This window comes from Seriola aureovittata, chromosome 18, assembly GCF_021018895.1.
Source record: "Seriola aureovittata isolate HTS-2021-v1 ecotype China chromosome 18, ASM2101889v1, whole genome shotgun sequence".
Lineage (NCBI taxonomy): Eukaryota > Metazoa > Chordata > Actinopteri > Carangiformes > Carangidae > Seriola > Seriola aureovittata.
In genome coordinates, this window is record NC_079381.1 from 14,339,895 (window position 1) to 14,359,302 (window position 19,408).

The 19,408-nt window shown below is 39.4% G+C and overlaps 1 protein-coding gene and 1 long non-coding RNA gene across 2 annotated transcripts in view; one reads left to right on the forward strand and one right to left on the reverse strand.

Annotated features, from left to right (window-relative positions):
* The first annotated feature begins 161 nt into the window (after nt 1–161).
* On the forward strand, nt 162–4,441 carry LOC130186184 (ADP-ribosylation factor-like protein 3). The gene is made up of 6 exons (XM_056403003.1): nt 162–1,058; nt 2,152–2,295; nt 2,379–2,495; nt 2,624–2,674; nt 2,921–3,106; nt 4,056–4,441. Exons 1-6 carry the CDS (start codon nt 1,056–1,058, stop codon nt 4,101–4,103), a joined length of 549 nt encoding a protein of 182 aa, XP_056258978.1. The 5' UTR covers nt 162–1,055; the 3' UTR covers nt 4,104–4,441.
* Nucleotides 4,442–6,793: 2,352 nt separating this feature from the next.
* The window catches only part of LOC130186269 (uncharacterized), a 36,142-nt gene continuing 23,527 nt past the window's right edge, over nt 6,794–19,408 (reverse strand). Inside the window, exons 2-3 of the long non-coding RNA XR_008830272.1 lie at nt 11,396–11,515; nt 6,794–7,550 (exon numbers count right to left, since the gene is read on the reverse strand). This is a non-coding gene — a long non-coding RNA (uncharacterized LOC130186269). The remainder of the gene's footprint in view (nt 7,551–11,395; nt 11,516–19,408) is intronic.

Here is a 19,408-nt window from a genome sequence, read left to right on the forward strand (position 1 = left end):
ACGAAACGGAGACTTCTGCTGGACTCTAGGGGGCGCTGTGCATGCGCTTTTGAAAAGCACATGATTTCACATAATACAGGTTCAAGTTCAAAGTAAAATGACCACTTATTTCATAGTAAATAAATTCTTTATTCTTTATTTAATTATGAGGTGACGTTATCACTCAGTTGGAGCAGCAGTTTTCACATTTATTAATTTATAACAATCAAAATGTAATGATCTCAATTCAATTCTAAGTACTTTAACACATAAAAGGTCAGTGTAGGTTTTAACAGTTTGTGGCAACTAAACTTGGAACAACATAATAGGGAAATACAGTAGTTATCATATGTATTTCAACATGCACTAGAAATTACATTATAATTAAATTACATCAGTAAATTGCACATTGTCAAAAACTTCCATTTTGCTACAATAATATATACAATAATATTATATTAATAAAGTGAATTTAGCCTATAACCCTATATCACAATGTACAGTGCACCATATATCAGTGATAAAGTGCTTTACAAAAGGCAAATATAAAAGAGCCAAGTAAAAACTTATATTAGAGTTGCCACAATCAGTGGGTCAATTGACTAGTCAGTCAACAGGAAATTGCTTTTCTTTGTGATCTTTGAAGACAATAGTTTGCCCAGCTAACAATGTTCGGTTCCGGGAACGTTCAGCGAACGTTAATTTTAGGTAAAATATATGGTTCGCTGAACGTTCGCTGACTACCGTCAGTAGAAGAAGCCTACTTTTAAATTTTTCTCAAAGGTTATTTTTGTACGTTCCTGGAACGTTTGTTAAAGGTTATTTTTGTGGAACCCTTCTCTGAAAGTTTCTCTCTGTATTTGCATGGAAATCATTAAAATCACTTTTGGGCTCACATTTTCTATGGTGCATTTGCGGACCTCCGTTTTTTCCGGCGTTGTGTCAGAGTTGTTTACGCTGACGTCACTATTTCCATGGCAACAGAACTTGACAGCTGTTCACCCAAGAAACAGGGGCAGGAGATGTTAATCCATTCAGCCTGACCAAGTGCCACAACACCAACACCTGAGGGAAACATGGTGAGTCATCACAGTTAGCATAGCAGCTTTGGAATTACAATATGAAACTATAGATAATTGCTATTTCTGGATATGTGTGTGATACTGGAAACTTTTGGCTAAGTCTGGCTAACAGTAAATGCCAGTGAATGGAGAACCTAGTTAGGAGAGATAACATACTGCTTTAGGTTTTAGAAAGTTGTTTGTGTATGAAAATGTCAACAACAGGTTGATACTGAGGGTGACGATGATAATATGGGCTGTCACTTGTCAAGTGACAGCCCATGTCAAATTGTCTTGTTTGGCAAGTTGTAGTTTTAATATAACAATTAAGACATCCTTTTCGTATGGGGAAGCAAGCAGATTTATAGCGCTTTTGAAAATAGAAGTTGCAAAGTGCATTACAGTCCAAGAAAAAAGAAAGAAAGCGAGATAAAGAAGAGAATACATAAGACAAGAAGTGATAAGTGTACAATCCAAAAATGATAACGTTAAAAAAATCAAGAAAAAGACAAAGAGAGCAAGATGTTTTTTTTTAAAGATGTGCACTGAAATGTGCTGAAAATATTACGATATGTAATGATTCGCCTATCGACAGGAAATCTGTTGAAAATCATTTGATTCCAGTTATGAAAGTAGGACATATGTTACAGGTTACAGAGTGCAGTGACAGCTTTTCCATCTTATCAGAACACACTGCAAGGTAAATAGCTTGAGCCAAAGCCTTCCTTACCACCTTTTGGACACAGGCCACTAACTGTGCACGTGCTTAATCTTGGCTGAACAATGAGAGCTTTTGGCCCGCCTCATGTGTAGGTCACTGCAAGCGGCTAAAAGCTAAATCCTCATGCTCAGGATGATTCTTGCTATACCATGAGGGTTTAACCTCCTGTACACACTCAGATTTGTTCATCTGCCAGACCTTGCCACCAGGCTGGCCTCTGTTGACTGGTGCAGACTGCACAGGGTGCTTCTTAAATTCCAGTCTTTACCTGATACAGCAGAGTATGACTCTTTGACAAAACAGTGAGAAAATGCTCCCTATATGTTATGTCATCCTGGAACCTGCCGTTGAAGCTCATCACCTCAAACTTGTACTCTGATCCACCTGCAGGGCCTGTTGTCCATTCTTCGGAGGTTGAAACAGTCTCCAGAACAGGAGGTGCGCTTACTGTTGTTAGGTCTGGACAACGCTGGCAAGACCACTCTGCTGAAACAGATGGCAGCTGAAGATATCAGCCACATCACCCCTACTCAAGTATAAAAATACACACACTCTTACAAATCTAGTATTATTGGGTATTAAAAAAAGCATTAAGCATCCATGTTATCTTTGAACAGGGCTTCAATATAAAGAGTGTTCAGTCTTCTGGCTTCAAGTTGAATGTTTGGGACATTGGAGGTCAGCGCAAGATCCGACCCTACTGGAGGAATTATTTTGAGAACACAGATGTGCTGGTAGGTTCTGTTTGATGTATTTGACCTGCTTGTTACGATAATCAATAACCAAATATATTCAATATACACAGATAGTAGTCCTATCAGTATTATCAGTTTGTTAATATCTATGACTGTATTCTTTGCAGATCTATGTGATTGACAGCTCAGACAGGAAAAGGTTTGAGGAGACAAGTCTGGTGAGATTCAATAAAAGAGTGTGATACTAAACCATTTTTAGTGTGATTACTTGTCATATACAATTACCACAGAACATTTTGAAGGTTACAAAATATTTTCATTGTTATATGCATTCTAAAAGTTCTCCTTTTACCAGTGTTTTCTGATCATATTAGATGCAATTAAAGCCAAAAGTCACTAGAATCATTAAATTTTCGGACTTGGACAAATGAATATGTTGCCAACGTGTGTGTCTGTTCCTCCAGGAGCTGGCTGAATTGCTGGAGGAGGAGAAGCTTGCTGCCGTGCCACTGCTAATCTTTGCCAACAAGCAGGACCTGATGACAGCCACCCCGGCCTCTGAGCTGGCAGAAAGTCTCAGTCTGCACACTATCCGGGATCGCATGTGGCAGGTCCAGGCCTGCTCAGCACTCACTGCTGAAGGAGTTCAGGTGACTCCATTACACGCAGTCAAACACACAACACGCATTCACTGGTAGTGAGGGTTGAGGCTGCAGAGTGGCACTGGCTCTGCAGTCAGTTTGAGAAATCACTGAATATTTTCATTGACTACTTTATTCAGATTTAAATAGTGACACTTCCATCAAATTGACTAAAGGGAGGATTTTACCTACAGTGACAAAAGCCCTTTTACTGTACTTAGGACAGGCCAAGGGATCAATTATTTCTGTTTATCATCTATAGTGTGTGAATTTGCAATACCATATGGGAATTAATGAAAATTCAGGTAAATACATTTAACCCTAAACATTCATGATCATATATTTTGTAACTAGTGGCAGAAGTATTGAGCAACACTGTTTATACATATAAAATCAGCAGCAAATGATAATACCATAATCACCATAATTTGTACATGACGCATTAAAGCTCATTGACTAACTAGTTCTTTACAAATATTTACTTATGCGCAACCCTGCAGTTATTTTCTTTTGTAATCGGCCAACTGAGGGTGTACAGTAAATTCAACTTTATCATACAAAAAGAGGTTGAAGCAGAGAACTCCTCTTATAGTTCAAGTAAAGCATGTTATTATCTATCTTAAGAGGCTTTGCTGCTATTCAGCTTTGTATGGCCATGTCATCACCAGCCTTGATTCCTACTGCCTGTCAACATATTATATGTCATCATTTTGCATTGATTTTATGCCTAATTTTACTGGTATTAATTAGAGGTAAAAGACACTGAATGCAGAGAGGCTATAATACAGTTGTCTTCTTCCTGTCTTAAATTCATAATCACTACCAGTGGGCTGCAGTAAAAGAGGATATTCAAACAGCAACAAAATATCACTTTTAGACATGTTTTTCTTTAGGCTCACATCAATTTCATCTCATTAATTTTTACAGCACAATCACGTTGTCTGTGTTTTTTTTCCAGGATGGCATGACCTGGGTTTGCAGAAATATAACATTTCGGAAGAAATAATTCAGGAAGCGAAATATCCGTGAAGAATTGCAGTTGCACTTTATATTTGACCAATCCAGTAATTTTATGTCCAGGACAAGGAGGTGACAGATTGTGTTATTTTTCTAATGACTATCACCTCGAATATTCTGTCTTTACTTGAAAACATTACATAGAAATTATCGATAGAGTGACGTTAACTTCCTGATGATGTGAATGCATATCTTGAAATGTAAATACTGTATAAAGGCTGTTTTATTCAAAGTGCTATTTCTGAATGCATGTTTTTGTAATGTGGCACTTTTAATACCTGGGTATGTAGACAAAGTCTGTCTAAATAAACATTATTGTGTGGTGGATTTATGACTGATAGGTGTTGGATGCCTGTGAGTGTCCTTACTCATGGCTAGAGGGCGACCTTGCACTAGCATTGTCTCTCACAACCTAATGCACAATTATTAAATTCTTTACTTTCCATCAGTGAGGTGGCATCCTGTGCCATATTTGATTTGTTCATTCATAATCACCTTCTTTTTTTGTATTCAATACTCAAGACGAGATTCTAAACCATACACAGAGCAGACATTAATCAAGAGTAATTAGTTTAGTGTTGCGTCAACTATTTGCTCATTCGTTTTTTTAGTGACAAATATTTTCTTGATTTCACTTCTACAAAGGAACAAACAATAAGGAAAAAAACGTTCAAAGAAACAAAAGAAGAAGAGAAAAACACAGAGCTGCTTATGGCCACACTCTGTTCTGCTCAGGTAAAAAATCTTTATCATGCACAAATTGACCATAAAACATGAACACTTGCACATGCACACAGGAAACATACCTCACGTGCATGCACAACAAAGCATACAGAAACACCTTGGCCATTCAATTACTCAACTATTCACCTTGTTCACCATGATTTACCACAAGGCAATTGCATTTTCTGCCTGTTTTTCTATTTTGTCTTTTGCAGCACATTTGCCACAAACCCCACTAATCTGAACTGGCCGAGTGCTCCGCAGTGCTCCTATAGGGCATTTACATACAAACCTTTTCCAGGACTAATAGCTCTCCAATACAATTTGCATTTATATAGCCCCCTTCATACTAACATGATTTGGAGCCTTTACCCATGATAAAAATAAACCTCCTGCTTTGGCCTTGAGTTACTGCCCTGCTGCTGCTGCCGGTGTGTGTGTCCCTCTCCATATGTAGGGTTGGCTGATTTTAATATGTCAGAGTTGCTTGATCCTCCGATAGAGGCTGAAACAAGTGCAGAAAGCCTCAAAATGGACCTCATAATGATTCAGCTGTCAGTGTGGGCTTTGGTCTCATGCAGGAGTGTGTTTTCTCCTATACAGTACATTTGAATATTGTTGATACAGCAGTATGGGCCACTTGACCAGGGCAAAGAGTCACAAGGAAAATAATAAGCCATAACAGATCTTCTTAAACGAACTGAAAAAGGAGACCTACATTTTTTCCATTAAAGCTGCTTTCAATTTGCTCATGCAAATGCTTTTACAAGGCTCTGTGGAGCATACATCAAAAAAGAAGAAAGTAATGAATGAAGAAATGAAAGTCTACCATGTGAGACAGACAATAAAAGGCCTCCTCTCTCCCTCTGGATTGCTTAATCATTAACATCTAATCCACGTGATAATCACCCAACCCGTAAAAAATATAAGCAATTACACATAGAAGTAGTCTGATAAATCTTTCCAATTGTATCTACCAACAGCAAGTGAATCAGATGGCGAAGGCTGTGAAGTGCTTTTCAATCCCAAATGAATAAAATTGGATTTGCCAAATACAAGAGAGGGTTGGAGCAACCACTCCTCGTTACCTCTGGCTCTATAATCGCTGAGGTGAAAGGCAGTCAGGCCTGCAAAAGGCCATAAATCATGGGACTTTCCCAGCTACTCAGGCCAGCATACCAGCCTCCCACACAGGGGAAACGAAGGGCAGAGAGTCTGATTGACTCACAGAGGCAGAGAGAGAAAAAAGGGCGGAGAGAGATCCTGTGACTTAATTAAAGTGTTGTGTATCTCACACACTGTAACTACGCTTCACTCACTTTAGTGCTAGAGCAGTGGTGAGGGATGCATTGGTGTTTCAACTCAGATGGTGACTGATATAAAGAAATTATTCCGACCTCAACCATTCCTTAAGAAAAAGACATTTATGGGATATGATATATTGCAAGGTAGACATCTACAAATAGAAATGTATCTGTGTAACTGAGGAGGAAAACATACCTTAAACATGAAATGGTTCAAAAACAGGAATCACTATATACTGTATTTGCTGCATTCATACTGCTGTGAAATGGGAAACAATTTTTAACAAAGTGCATCAGGTCTCCACAATGATTCAAATGTAAAACAGTAAAATAAAAAAGGTTGTAGTGCCAGAAAACAAAAGTGTTCCAGAAATAATGTCTCTCTAATGGACGGAAAAATATCCGATTCCAGCTGCTCAAATATGAGAATTTGCTAATTTTGTTTAATTGAAAATTAAATATCTTTTGTTTTATACCTTTTCTCAGACCATACAAGCATCTGAAGACATCACCTCCTGCTAAGAGAATGTGTGATGGCAATATCTCCACTATTTTTTTTTGGGACAATTCACAAACTACATGATTAATTGATTCATCTAGAAAATAATTGGAAGATTACTCAAAAGTGAAAAAACATCAGTAGTTGCCGCCTTACTTTCAACCATATGTTTAATGGAAACAATGATACTTGGTGTATTGATGATGTATCATAATATTGTTAACCATGTATCAATAAAGTCTTCCAAGATAATATATTACCTGGTTATCTAATAGACCCCTATGCACCCCAACATAAAAGGAAAAGTGCAATCTAAACTAAGGATCATAAATAGTGCTCACTCAGGTGTGTCTTTAGTAACAGGAACAGTCCGTCCTTTGCCAGGACTTAATGTTAAAGTAAACATTGGCCTCTCTCTGTTCTGTTCTTCTGCTCTCTCTTCACATAAAACTCCCATGTACCTTGTAAGCTGCTGTAAGCACATTGAATCTGGCACTTCCCTCTATTACAGTGTTGGGGATAGTTTGTTTGGCCAGCACAGCGTCCCTCCTGCCTCATTCCCAGGCCAATCCTTTATGATTAAGCAGATAAGTGCTGGTACTGGATGATAAAACAAACAACAAATGTCCACATTCCTCTCATAGCTCCTTTGATGCAAGTGTGTGTGTGTGTGTGTGTGTGTGTGTGTGTGTGTGTGTGTGTATGTGTGTGTCTCTCCGGGGCTCTTACCTCTCCAAGCCCCCTTTGCTATAATCAAACTGCAGAGTCATAAACATGGAGGGATGGGGACTGTTAAAATGATCGGGAGGCTCTATCAGCTGGGGGACAGAAGTTCGCACCTCAGAGCGGGTCAGTCTCAAAGCGTGGAGGGGGTCAGCGTGGGGGTCGGCCCGGTAGGGGGTCCGAGGCTCTGTTTGATGTTGACAGAAAGCAGAGAGGGAGAGATGGTGTCAGGATGAAATAAGAGGCGGCTGTGGTGATACAGTGGGATGCTACCAGACAAATTGACTGACTTTTCATGGGTGTATTAGTGTTTCACGTAATTCTGAGCAAAGTCAAACTACAATATGTAAGGATGTGGGAGTGTGTGCATTCTGTTTCAGACTATGATTCTTATTCAATTGGTACTGGGAGTTCATCACTTTACACCAGTTCTGGCCACCATGGTGTTACAGTGATGGGAAGCTCATTTCATTTCGGAAAACATTTCAGCTTTGGAACAAACTTGTAAATTTGCCAGAGTAGCAGCTCAATAAAAAGACATTTAACTGGGACAATTTCCATGGACATCCCTGCATAAGCAATCTTTATTTTGAGGGATTTATTAATTTTTTTCATTTTTCAAAACAGGTTACAGTATACGGTGTCTGTTGATGTTTTTGACAAACCTGAATTAGGAACATATTGTCTCATGAGAAACAAGTACAGTGAAGAATTTCAAAATATCAGAACTGAATATTTAGGAAGTGCTTTTGATTGTGTGAGGTTGTGTGCTCTGAGGTGTTTGAATGGTTGTTTTCCATGTCTCTGGTACTCCATTGCTTGTTTTTACACGCTGATCAAGTCCTTGTCACTCCTTTGTGTTTAAGTACTTTCACTAAAAATCACTACAATTGAAAACCAATCATGTCCAGTAGATAATAACATGTGTAAACTGTGAAGACCATGAATCAATAACTGACTGACTGTTGTCTCACTATTCACAAGCAAGAGGTCAGAGGTTATACTCTTGACCCCTTGCTGACCCTTGACTCCACACTGCACTGGGAGGAAATAACACTTTCCACCGTGCAAAACGTTCTCAGATTGACTGATTGCCCTTATCATTTGACGGATCTGGTCCAATTCTCTTTTCTCTGTCTGTGCTCTCCCACACTCTCTTGTCCCTCCCCAGCACTCATAATTTGACTTTTTATCACCTCTTGCTGAAAGAGAGACCCAGCACCATCCGTCATTACAGCACACTCTGACAGCTCCTCACACATGCATGGATTTTTACATTTGACTCAATCCAGGGGCTTACTTTACTGTAACCGATTCAATATTCCTCAAATGAGCGAACCGATCTATACACACGCCACAGTGGATGGGATGATCTATAGCATTGCCTTAATAGATTTCCCAGGCCTCAGAGCCTGGCTAGTTTAGGGGAAAGGGCATAATTTGTGCAATAAAAACATAATTATTCATTTGACTTGCTTGATAATTTATGTTACTCACGTGTTCTTCGGCATTACAGCTAATATGTGTGTGTGTGAATTTTGTGTGTGCGTGTGTGGTGTGTGTGGTGTGCGTGTGTGTGTGTGTGTATGTGTGTGTGTGTGTGTATGTGTGTCTATCTGTGTGCCTTCCTACATTCTTAGTAACTACTAGCTAGTTTCAGACTAGTAACTTAGAAAATCTGGTTGTACCATTAAAACTTAAGGCATGTCTTAGCACGTTAAGACTTTAGTAATGTGTAAATCAGTTGCTAGAAATCTACGATGTGAGCAGGCAGTATCTGTTGTATCACAAGCTGTATCCTAACTAAAAAAAATAGAAATATATTAAAGTTAAAAGACAGTCCTTTATAACAAAATAAATAATAAAATAATAATACAAAAAAATCATAGGCTGTATAGGCGTTAGGGTCTTGTAGGCCTTAACTCTAAGGTCAAATATATCAGTAGTTTAAATATTATATTTAATCTCTTTCATTTAATTTTGTTTCTCTTCTAATTCCAATTTCATAAATATTATCTTCTAACTCTAATTTTAGCATAATTTTTGATCAAATTGGTTCAGAAATGAAAGGGTTGCTGTTGTAAAATCAGAGATACTCTGTAACAAAGATGACAAATTACAAGTAGCGCCAATGATATGAAATGGTATACACTTCCTGTCTCATAAGTGGGAGTGATTACTTGTTTATGTCAAAACATAACAACAATACAAAACTATACAGTCATACACTGTATATAAAAATTGCATCATATTTTGCTGCTCGCTTTTATCCACTAGCTTAATATCTGATCAAACCAGGACAAGATCATATCAGTCTAATAATACTCTCTTTTTCACCTCCAAAAACAGTTGAATAATAACAACAATAGGCCTTATATTATTATTAAGCAAAGAAACAAGTTTTCATGAAGTTTTAACACTTAATTCATGGTTTCACGTGTAAGTCCCTTATAAGTTTATGAGTTAGAGACAGTCCCTTTCACAACTTCCTCTGCTAAAACCACTAATGAGTTATCCAATTATTAGATTTTTCGAATATGTGCGTTTGCTGTCCTCACTTGACGCTCCCGAGATGGGAGCTCATTGTGGGGACGCTTCCAGTTTGTAAGCAGTAATCATACAAAAATGAAAACAAGCATATCCAAGCCCCCCACCCAGAACTTGAAAAAATTGTTTCCATGTTGGAAGAAGTGATGAGGAAGAAGTTGCTAGGCTGTCTGCAATGGATTCCCCATGTCAATATTCATAAATTGGAATACCTTTATGAAAGCCCATTTTGATTCTTTTAATCTATGGACCCCTACAGACAAAAGGATTATTAATAATGAGAAATGGACAGACAATCGGACTTAATGACTGCTTCTTTGACAGAAGGTAGTCGAGTCGCCATGGTTTCGCCATCTTGCTGCTGGTAAATCTAAATGCATTATACTTTTGTTCTCATGGTTATTGTACAATGAACTGACTGGTTGAAATAATTCAATCAATATTGACAATTGCTTAAACTGGTCACCAGCGACCAGGTGGGTTTTAAATTTAAGTGTCAGGTCGACCACATTACCCATTTCAGTTCAGTTTGAACGGGTAATATATTAGCAAGCTAACCTTAGCTTGTCAGTTGGCTCTGTTAGCTATGCAACAGTTCCACATGGCAGCTACTGGACATAAATATTTAGTAACAACTAATGTCTATGTAGAACTAGTTTGTGTGGTGTAGCCCTTTTTAATTAGTGATGTGTAGATATCCACTTTGTAAACACTAACATTATAACTAGGCTAATTTATGAGCAGCTGGTGCAATCGGCTCCAGGACTAGATGAAATTAAACTAACAAACAAATTGAGTGATATCTCAGTACGCAACACAACCCGCTTTAATCTCTTAAACTACCAGAGATACCCTATCTTTAAATAAAATAATGTACATCTCCTGCAGCAGTATAAATGAAAATGTTTATGGTTATGATGTTGGCTTGATATTATAAATGCATTTCAGGAGAATGCATAAGAGAGGTGTGTATTTGTGCACAAATCCCTGCACTGTTCTGCACACTGAGTGTGTGCCAGAGAGGGAAAGGGAAATATTGTTTGTGTTTTTATTTTGTTGATATCTCCCTGCCTTTTATGGCCTGCGCTCGAGCTTTGTGAGTGCCAGAGAGTGTAAAAGAGAGGGAGAGAAAGAGAGTATTCTCAATTTCCTTCTAAAAAGAAAATTCATTTGCAGTTGCTAATGTAATGTCATCGTTGTGTTTACTGAGCGTGGATGATGTATAGGGGATGTTGCATTGAGTGAGACTGCTTAATGATGCATAGAATTAAGTCTGTGGCTTTCAGCTGAGCTCCCCTCTCTCCCCCTCTCTCTCTCTCTCTCTCTCTCTCTCTCATACACTCCTCTCCCTCTTCCTCCCTCCCCTTTTCTCTTTCACGCACACCCTCACTCTCCAACTCCCTGTTCCCTTCCTCTTTCCTTCCCTTCCTTTTACCTCTCTCTTCGTTTAATCCCCACCCTCCTCCTCCTCCTCTCCACACCAACCTCTCTTTTTTCTCTGATGCAGGCTGTCTTGGACTGTTGGCCACACGTTGCTCTGTGCTCTGTTGCCTAACTCCATCAATCACTACGAAGGGAGAGAAGAGAGTGTGGGGAGGTGGAGGGCTGGGTGGCGATAAAAAGAATAAAAGTAAGATATGGTTGGAAAAAAATGAGTGGGATGAAAACACACACATTGGGTATAGACATTGCACAGGATCAGTTTTAGAAACCTGGAGGGAAGAGAGCAAACGAGTGGGAAGAACACCTCTTACATTTAATGATCCGCTATGCTCGGTGCCAGTCCAAATAACTGCCTGAATACTGTGTGAATATATGGAAGCAATTGTGTTATTTCTGGCTCTAGCTCTGATTGCAACTGTGCTGGGGCCAGAGACAATGATGATAACGACGATGATTATGATGATGTGATTTTAGCGCTTATCTTAACGGTTATTACCAGAGTGAGATGACTACTTGAGTGGGGAAAGAGCTGAGTGGGAGGATTGCAGCTGTGGATATGTTGAAAGACAAAGAGATAAAGATGATTTTTAGCTTACTAGAGAAACGCATCCCTTAATTCATCCACAAAGAGATTTTGAATTGTACCTGTTGTTTTTCTTCTGCTAATCAATGCAGCATCTATGTCTGTTTATTTTTCAAACTCACTGATGTGGTTGCTTGAGAAAATGATGAAGTATTGATATTTCTGCCTTGGAAATAGCTCTTTTCTTGATTCAGAATTAGCTGCATTTTTTTAACAAGCATTAACAACCAAAAATATGTGATTAATGTGATTGTTAAATCCTGTAAGAAGATCCTGCAGACAGCTGTGATATTTAAAGCTTTTAATGAATACAAGAAATATCAGTAGTAATCGGACAAGTCAACTGTTACATAAAAAGGTTGATGGTTTTCACAGACTTATAATATAATAGATTTGTAAGGATAATATTTATGTTTGCAGTTCACCTGTCAGAATTTGTAGCGGTTGTGTTTACATTTTACGTTTAGTTGAATCTCACACATTTTGCCAGTGTGTTTCAGACTTAGCCTTGTAGGGATTGTATTACCAAAGCTGGTCTTGTTTAAATACTTTGTTGTGATATAAGTCGGTTGGAGATAAGCAATTTTGGAATTTCATTAGGTTGAATTATATGTCACACTCTTCATACTTTCTCTTGCAGTGGTAAGAGTGTACAGTTTTGAGGAGTACTTTAAATTCATCTCGAGGGGTTTTCTTAAAAATCTATTTAATTTGTAATGCATGCGATAATGACGTTGCATTAAATTAAACTAGATCATTTTCACAAATATACATAAAGTGAGATACTTGGTGAGAAGCAATATTTTGGTCATTTTAGCTCAAGTATCATAGTAAATAAAATAAAAATACAGCATTAAATTTTGATCAAGCTTCTCAGACATACTGTATATTCTAAACCATTTGTCAACATTTTCTTCACTTGGCTGTCAAAGAATTGCTTCAATCATCTGCTTTTTATATCTGTGACCATTATGACCAGCTGACTAAACTGTGTGGATGAGGATAAGTGCAGCAATTCATTTCTTTGTTTGCATAAAGTATCTTCAGCTCTAGGGACACCTGCTGGACTGCTGCTCTAAGCTTCACTCATCACACACTGTCCACTGAAGGCTGTGGTGATGATTTCCCAAAGGTGTTAGTAGTTTTTCTGGTCTGTTTATTTTGAATTCACAAAACTCTTGGAGAGCTTTAGAATTATGGATTAAAATTAAGAGAAAGTGCTGTTTTCTTGAAGCGAGAAATCATAGCATAGTTTAGTAGAAGAGCAGATACAGCAGTGCTTTATTTTGGGTAGTCCATAGTTGGCATTAAAATAACACCAAGTAAGTAGCGCCACATTACTATAGTTATCCATAACAAACTTAGATGACTGAGATAAAAATTGAAGTACAAGTTCTCAAAGTCACATGACACAACATTGACACATAATTCTTAGTCATAATTCTCTTAATCTAAATTGAATAAGATCTTAATTTTTTTTTTTCTTTTTTACAAAAAATCTCTTACCAGCTGCAAATTTTGATGCAAAAATAAAAACAGATCCTGTGGTTTTAAAGTATGTTATTTGATAATAATAGAAAGAAAGTAGTCGTTTAATGAATAAACACAACAGGGCCACATTGTTGCAACAGTATGGGAAGGTCTTCTTCTCTTTCATTATGACAATATGCCTCTGCGGTGTGGAGGAACTTGACTGGCCTGCACAGAGTCATTGAGCTTGAGCTCAACCCCATCCAACAGCTATCTGTGTGCCACCCTCATAATACTCGTGTATATACTCTTGTTAAAGCAGCACAATAATGCCCAAGCTTTTGGAGTGAGATGTCCAACAATCACATATGTGTGATTTGGCCAGTTGAGACTGGGATTAGAGACATGTCAACCCAGAGTTAGGCTGTTAAGAAACATACAGTGCAAAACCATTTCAGCTGTCTGACAGTGTTTTGTTTGCGTGTTGATTTCTGCAGTTGCTCTCTCACATCCTACTCCTTCATCTCTCTCTCTCTCTCACTCACTCACTCACTCACTCCATTGTGATCCAGCTGTCCACCCCATTCATCATCCCGCCACTCTTCTCCACACAGAATTATTATTTCTTTGATGTGTTACTAGTTGAAAACAAATCCATTTTTCTGGCCATCAATTTATCATTTGGAATGGGGGAGTCACACTTGAGTTGTAGGGGCGACCACATTTTCCCAATTCCAACTCGCACTAGGTACTGTGTGTGTGTGTGTATGGGTGTGTGTGTGTGTGTGTATGTGTGTGTGTACAAACGGCATGTGTGGGTGTGTATCTGGGAGAGGGTATTCATGTGAAATGCATGTATCCTGTTGTGATCAGAGCTGGAATCTAAGATGCAGGATGAGAGAAATCAGACGTAAATGGAAATGATAGTAGGAGGAGATTTTTTAGGAAAGAGTGAGGATGAGAGAAAGGGGTGTGTGTGTTTGTGTGTGTGAGAAGAGAGAGAGAGAGAGAGAGAGAGGGCTTTCCTCTTCTTCCAGTCACCCTCCTTCACCTAACGTCTGTGATAATTTATCACTCCTCCTAGCTTGGCTGACAAACTATTTGCAGGAAAATGAGTTTTTCCGCCACGGATTTGTCCTCTGGGAATAGAAAGGGGAGCTGCTGTGTTTTTATTCCATCACACACACACACACACACACATACAGATGCATGGTTGTACACACGCACCCACACGCGCGCACACACACACATACACATGGACTGAGGTCTCCAGTATTTATTGGGGGGAGGGGGGGTTGGTTAAGATAAATGAGGTAAATTAATAGAGTCACTGAGGGAAAAGATCTGCTTCCGCACCAGCAGATCTGCAACTGACACACAAGAGATGAGCACATACACCCCCCTCCCACCCCCCACCCTTCTCTCATTCACTCTCTATCCCTCGCTCCTTCACCTGCCAGGCCATCCCTCCCTCACTCTCTCACTTTGCTCTCCAGTCCCCCTGATCCCTCGTTTGCCCTCCCACAGATGACAAATGTAACACTCAGACAAACAGCGATCAGGGCCATACAGCATAATGTCAGCTTAGATCAACACTGGGACAAAAGCAAATATCACAGCAGCAACACTGCATTACAAGCACTCTGTCTGTGCATGTGTGTGTGTGTGTGTGTGTGTGTGTGTGCGTGTGTGTGTGTGTGTGTTTCGTTATTACGGCGGCTGGCCCGGGTCACTGGATTCCAATCTCACTTTCAACCTCATCAACCAAGATATTGACAATGTGCTTGACGGAGAATTACACGACAGTAAAGGCCTAATTACATTGCTATTACCCTGGGCTATCCGTAATCGTCAAACACGACGCATCAGTGGGACATCACAGCAGTAAATCTGCAGGCACTCTCTCTGTCTCTCTTAATGCCTGTTAGCATTACAATGTTAACATTTCTTTCCACTTTATCGTCTGTTGACAACACAGGCAGCCGAGTACACTGACGTCAGTCACACCTACATTATATCAGAAATTTAAAATTGACTGTTTGAATATATATATATATATACATATACATATACATATACATATATATACATATATATATATATATTATATATATATATATATATATATATATAGGCTGCAGGGCAAGCTGCAAACCTAACTGCTCTTTTACTCTTATACCTGACCGGTGTGTAGCGTCACAGTAAAAAACTGCCATTCAAAACAACTGTATTGCTACTCCACTTCTAAACCTCTTATTTCAACATTGTTAGGCTGATGGGTTTAGCTTATTTTTTGTTTGTCAAATAACCCTGTAACTGACTATTTGGGGTACAATACACAATTGCAATCATAGTGTTACAAATGTAAATGTGGTCTCTGAGGCCAACGTCCGACATCACACCTCAAAAGCAAACTTTTTTTTGTTCTGTGTGTTAAAGGGTCTAAGGGGCTACTTCACTCTGGATAATCCACAGACCACATTGTGAACACTCTCACCCTCATGAAAATGACCCTTTAATTTTTGTCAATTATAGATGAGGATATTTTCTCAAAGACACTTATACATGACAAAATCTTCCTCTTGTGTAAAATGGCCCTGTTCTGAGTCTCTTTAGCAAGTTAATTAGAACCAAGACACTGATGCAGAAGATGACACTAAGTGTTTGGTTTGCTCGCTGACATTCACTCCAGCTGATAACAGAGTTGTGCTTTTACATTTTCTGCATTACAGCTACAAACTGCTCTGTGGATAATGAGGCTCCTGTTCATCTGATTAAATCTGTTACCCATCTCTCTGCTTGCAGGAGGTGCACCTGAGTTCCCATGAGGACACTCGGCTCCACATCCCTCACAACATTGCAGCCAATTGCCAACTTTGTGATGACCGTCTCCGTGGAAACCACTTCTGACTGACAGGCATGAAGACAAGGTTCACCAGTCGCTCTGATCCTCAAAGTCTCCTGCAATTACTAGTGTGTGTCGATGGGGGTGCGTGTGTGTGTTTGTGGCCTGTATCACCCACGCTGAATTCATTCATGGAAATCATTAAGGTGACGACTGCACATTTTGGTCAATTCTTCTCCTTTTACCACGTGCAGTGAGGAAGAGAGTTGGCGATGGACCAACAGAAACTGAGACGGAGCAGATGAAAAACTTGTGGCTGATCAATTGAAGATTAGTAGAGTTCGCATCAGACCACCCTTCCAAATTTCATGCGGGCTAAACACAACTAAACGCTGCTCGCAGACCAGGCCCCTTCTGTTGCTAATGGCCATTACAGCCTGTATGCCATTGTAGACCTCACAATAGCAATCACACTGGGATTTTGTGTGGAGCTTGCTGGCAACAGTTATTAGCCACCCCCCCCCCCTCCAAAAAAAAACTTAAAGGGAGAGCAGTCAAGAGAAGAACAAGAAGATTTGGGGTCCTGGGCAGGGTGGGGTGGGGGCATCAGCAGGAGGGACAGGGGGAGGACAGAGTGTGGGGTCAGAGGGCAACACCAAAGCGGAAATGGGAGGCACAGGGGGAACAATGGACGGGGCTGGACTAAGACAGACAAAGCTGGAGGGAGGGTGGACAGTGCACAAAACACAGGAAGATGAGGAGAAAAAGATGAGAGGACAGAATGGAGGGGAGCCAAAACAGATGGTAAAGGCTGGTTGGAGAGAAAAGGATGAGGGAGGGAAAGCTGAAAAGCTATTGGCAACACATGCATCATGACAGTAACAGCGAGGAAGTGAGGCTCAGAACCTAAACATGACTGGATCCCATATGGCAACATATGGGCAATGCTGTAAACCACTGCTATATTCAGATGTCTATACTGCTTTCTTGGCAAACTGTGAAACAAAACTCCTCATATCAAATATGTGCTGTTGTGGACTTCACTATGTTGTGTCCCAGACCCCCCAGTGACATACTGGGACACCTGAGGACTTTCTGTGGTCCTCAGAGGGCCCTTAACAAAATGTCAAATGTTTTATTTAAATTACAAATAAAGGCTAAAAACATAAAAGGGAAATTTGAATAAATAAATATCAATCCTGACTCTCATTCACCTTGTATATATTGCATAAAATGTAATTATTGTCCATGTAAATATCAGTGCAGGAAACCCTCTTAACCAAGACCAGGGTAGAAAACGTCGGTTTCAGCAACTTGTGCACTGGGAAAATCATCACCCTAATGGGATCATCAATACTGAGGTGTTTCTCCAGCTATTATGACCTAATTACCTGCCTCACCTCGACTGGCTGGCCACAAAGAGACGTGCGTGCATGCTCGCTCGGCCAGATTTATAAAAGTTGTCATTAAGTGGGTGCTTTTCCCCGGGAAGCATTCATCTTTTCTTGCGGGAGCGCGCAGCGGAGCGGGCGGTGAGTGATGCATCACTGCGGGAGCGCGCACACTGCGAGTCAGACATGGACAGTCACACCTCTGCTCTGTTGCGAGTGAGGGATGAAAGATGGGGGGAGGCCGAGCTGCTCACAGCTGCTGATAAACATATATTTTTAGTTGAAAATGTTGTAAAGTTCTTTGAGAGTTTGGTGTGGAGTCACTCACTGTGTTTATAATTCATCTTCATAGGTCTCACAGTCATATTCCTCCAATATCATGTGCGCTCTTTGGTGTGACGTTTTCTGACTTTATTTAGCCCATATTCTTTATGTACTTTTCATATTATTATCCTACTTGTAAACTATTCTCTGTGATGCTTTATTTTGACCAAAGTTTAATAAGGTTTTTGCTATAATACCCCTGCCCTCCATGCAGAAATAGCAAGTACCGATTAAAATGAAGATCCCCGTTTATAGCCTATGAGCTGAAAGCAATGGACTTTATATCTGGAAAACCAGATCCTTTCCACTTTACTTTTCTGCTGTATTGGCATCAGGCAGCTCCTGTGTCAGTCACGTTGAAAATATCCCAAAAACTAGGTGATGAACAGCAAAGTAGTTGTGCGTGTTTTCCTCTTATCGCTGCAGTCGGAAGTGTTTGCTCTGACCTTTTACCCTCACCTCTGTCGCCGCAGGTTACGCTGCTTTTTTTTTTTTTTTTTTTTTTTTTTACGGGGACACAAACTTTGCTGGGAGAAGTAAATCCGGAGAAACAGCCGTAAACAAGACACACCCGATAAGAAAAAAACACCTAAACGTAATATTATATCATAAGCTACGACCAAATCACAGTTGCTGTAAAGTGAAGGGGAAGCTTAAAATGAGAATTTGTTTCGACACTTTAACTAAGCACTTGTCACCTTTTTTACTCAATGTAGCTGCAGTTTACAGAGTACATACAGTTAAAATCTGCAGCATATACACAAGAAGAAAAATGATGGGTCTGCAGATTTGGGGATAAAAACTGCAAGTGGGCCAGGGCTTGAAGAAGTGTGTTCAAGGCTACACGCAGTCTGCCAAAGGGTGAGTAACATTTCAAGTGTCCTGCTACTGTATTTGTATTTGTCTAGAATCATAACTTTATTACTGAATTCATCATCTGCTTATACAGCAGCCTCCACTCATGGCTTATATAGTTGTTAACAAATACGTTAATAAACACTTCTAGCTGCTTATGACTACAGTACATGGTTTTATAGATGCTAAAGTGTGTTTAATGAATCTTTTGTTCACGAGGGTGGCATCTCTTGTCTGCCAGCCTAGTGTTGGATAATTCTGCATCAAAATTCAATTTATTAAATATGTCAACCAGCATGCAAATGATATTTTATCAAATATTTTTTTCTACTTTATGTATTCTTAATTATCTTCCGGGATTTGTTTAAGTTGCACCTTGTCAGCATCACTGAAGCATTTTATTGGTTATTCAACTCCTTTCTATAGTCTACCACATCTCTCAGGAGTAGGCCTGTGGACATACAGAAAAACATAAAAAAAAAATAAAAAAAAAACTGTTTAATAGGACAAATAGCCTCATAATTTGTGTCATTAAACAGTCAGCTGTTCCATTAAACTGTCAATTGTCTTTTCACTATATCACCTAG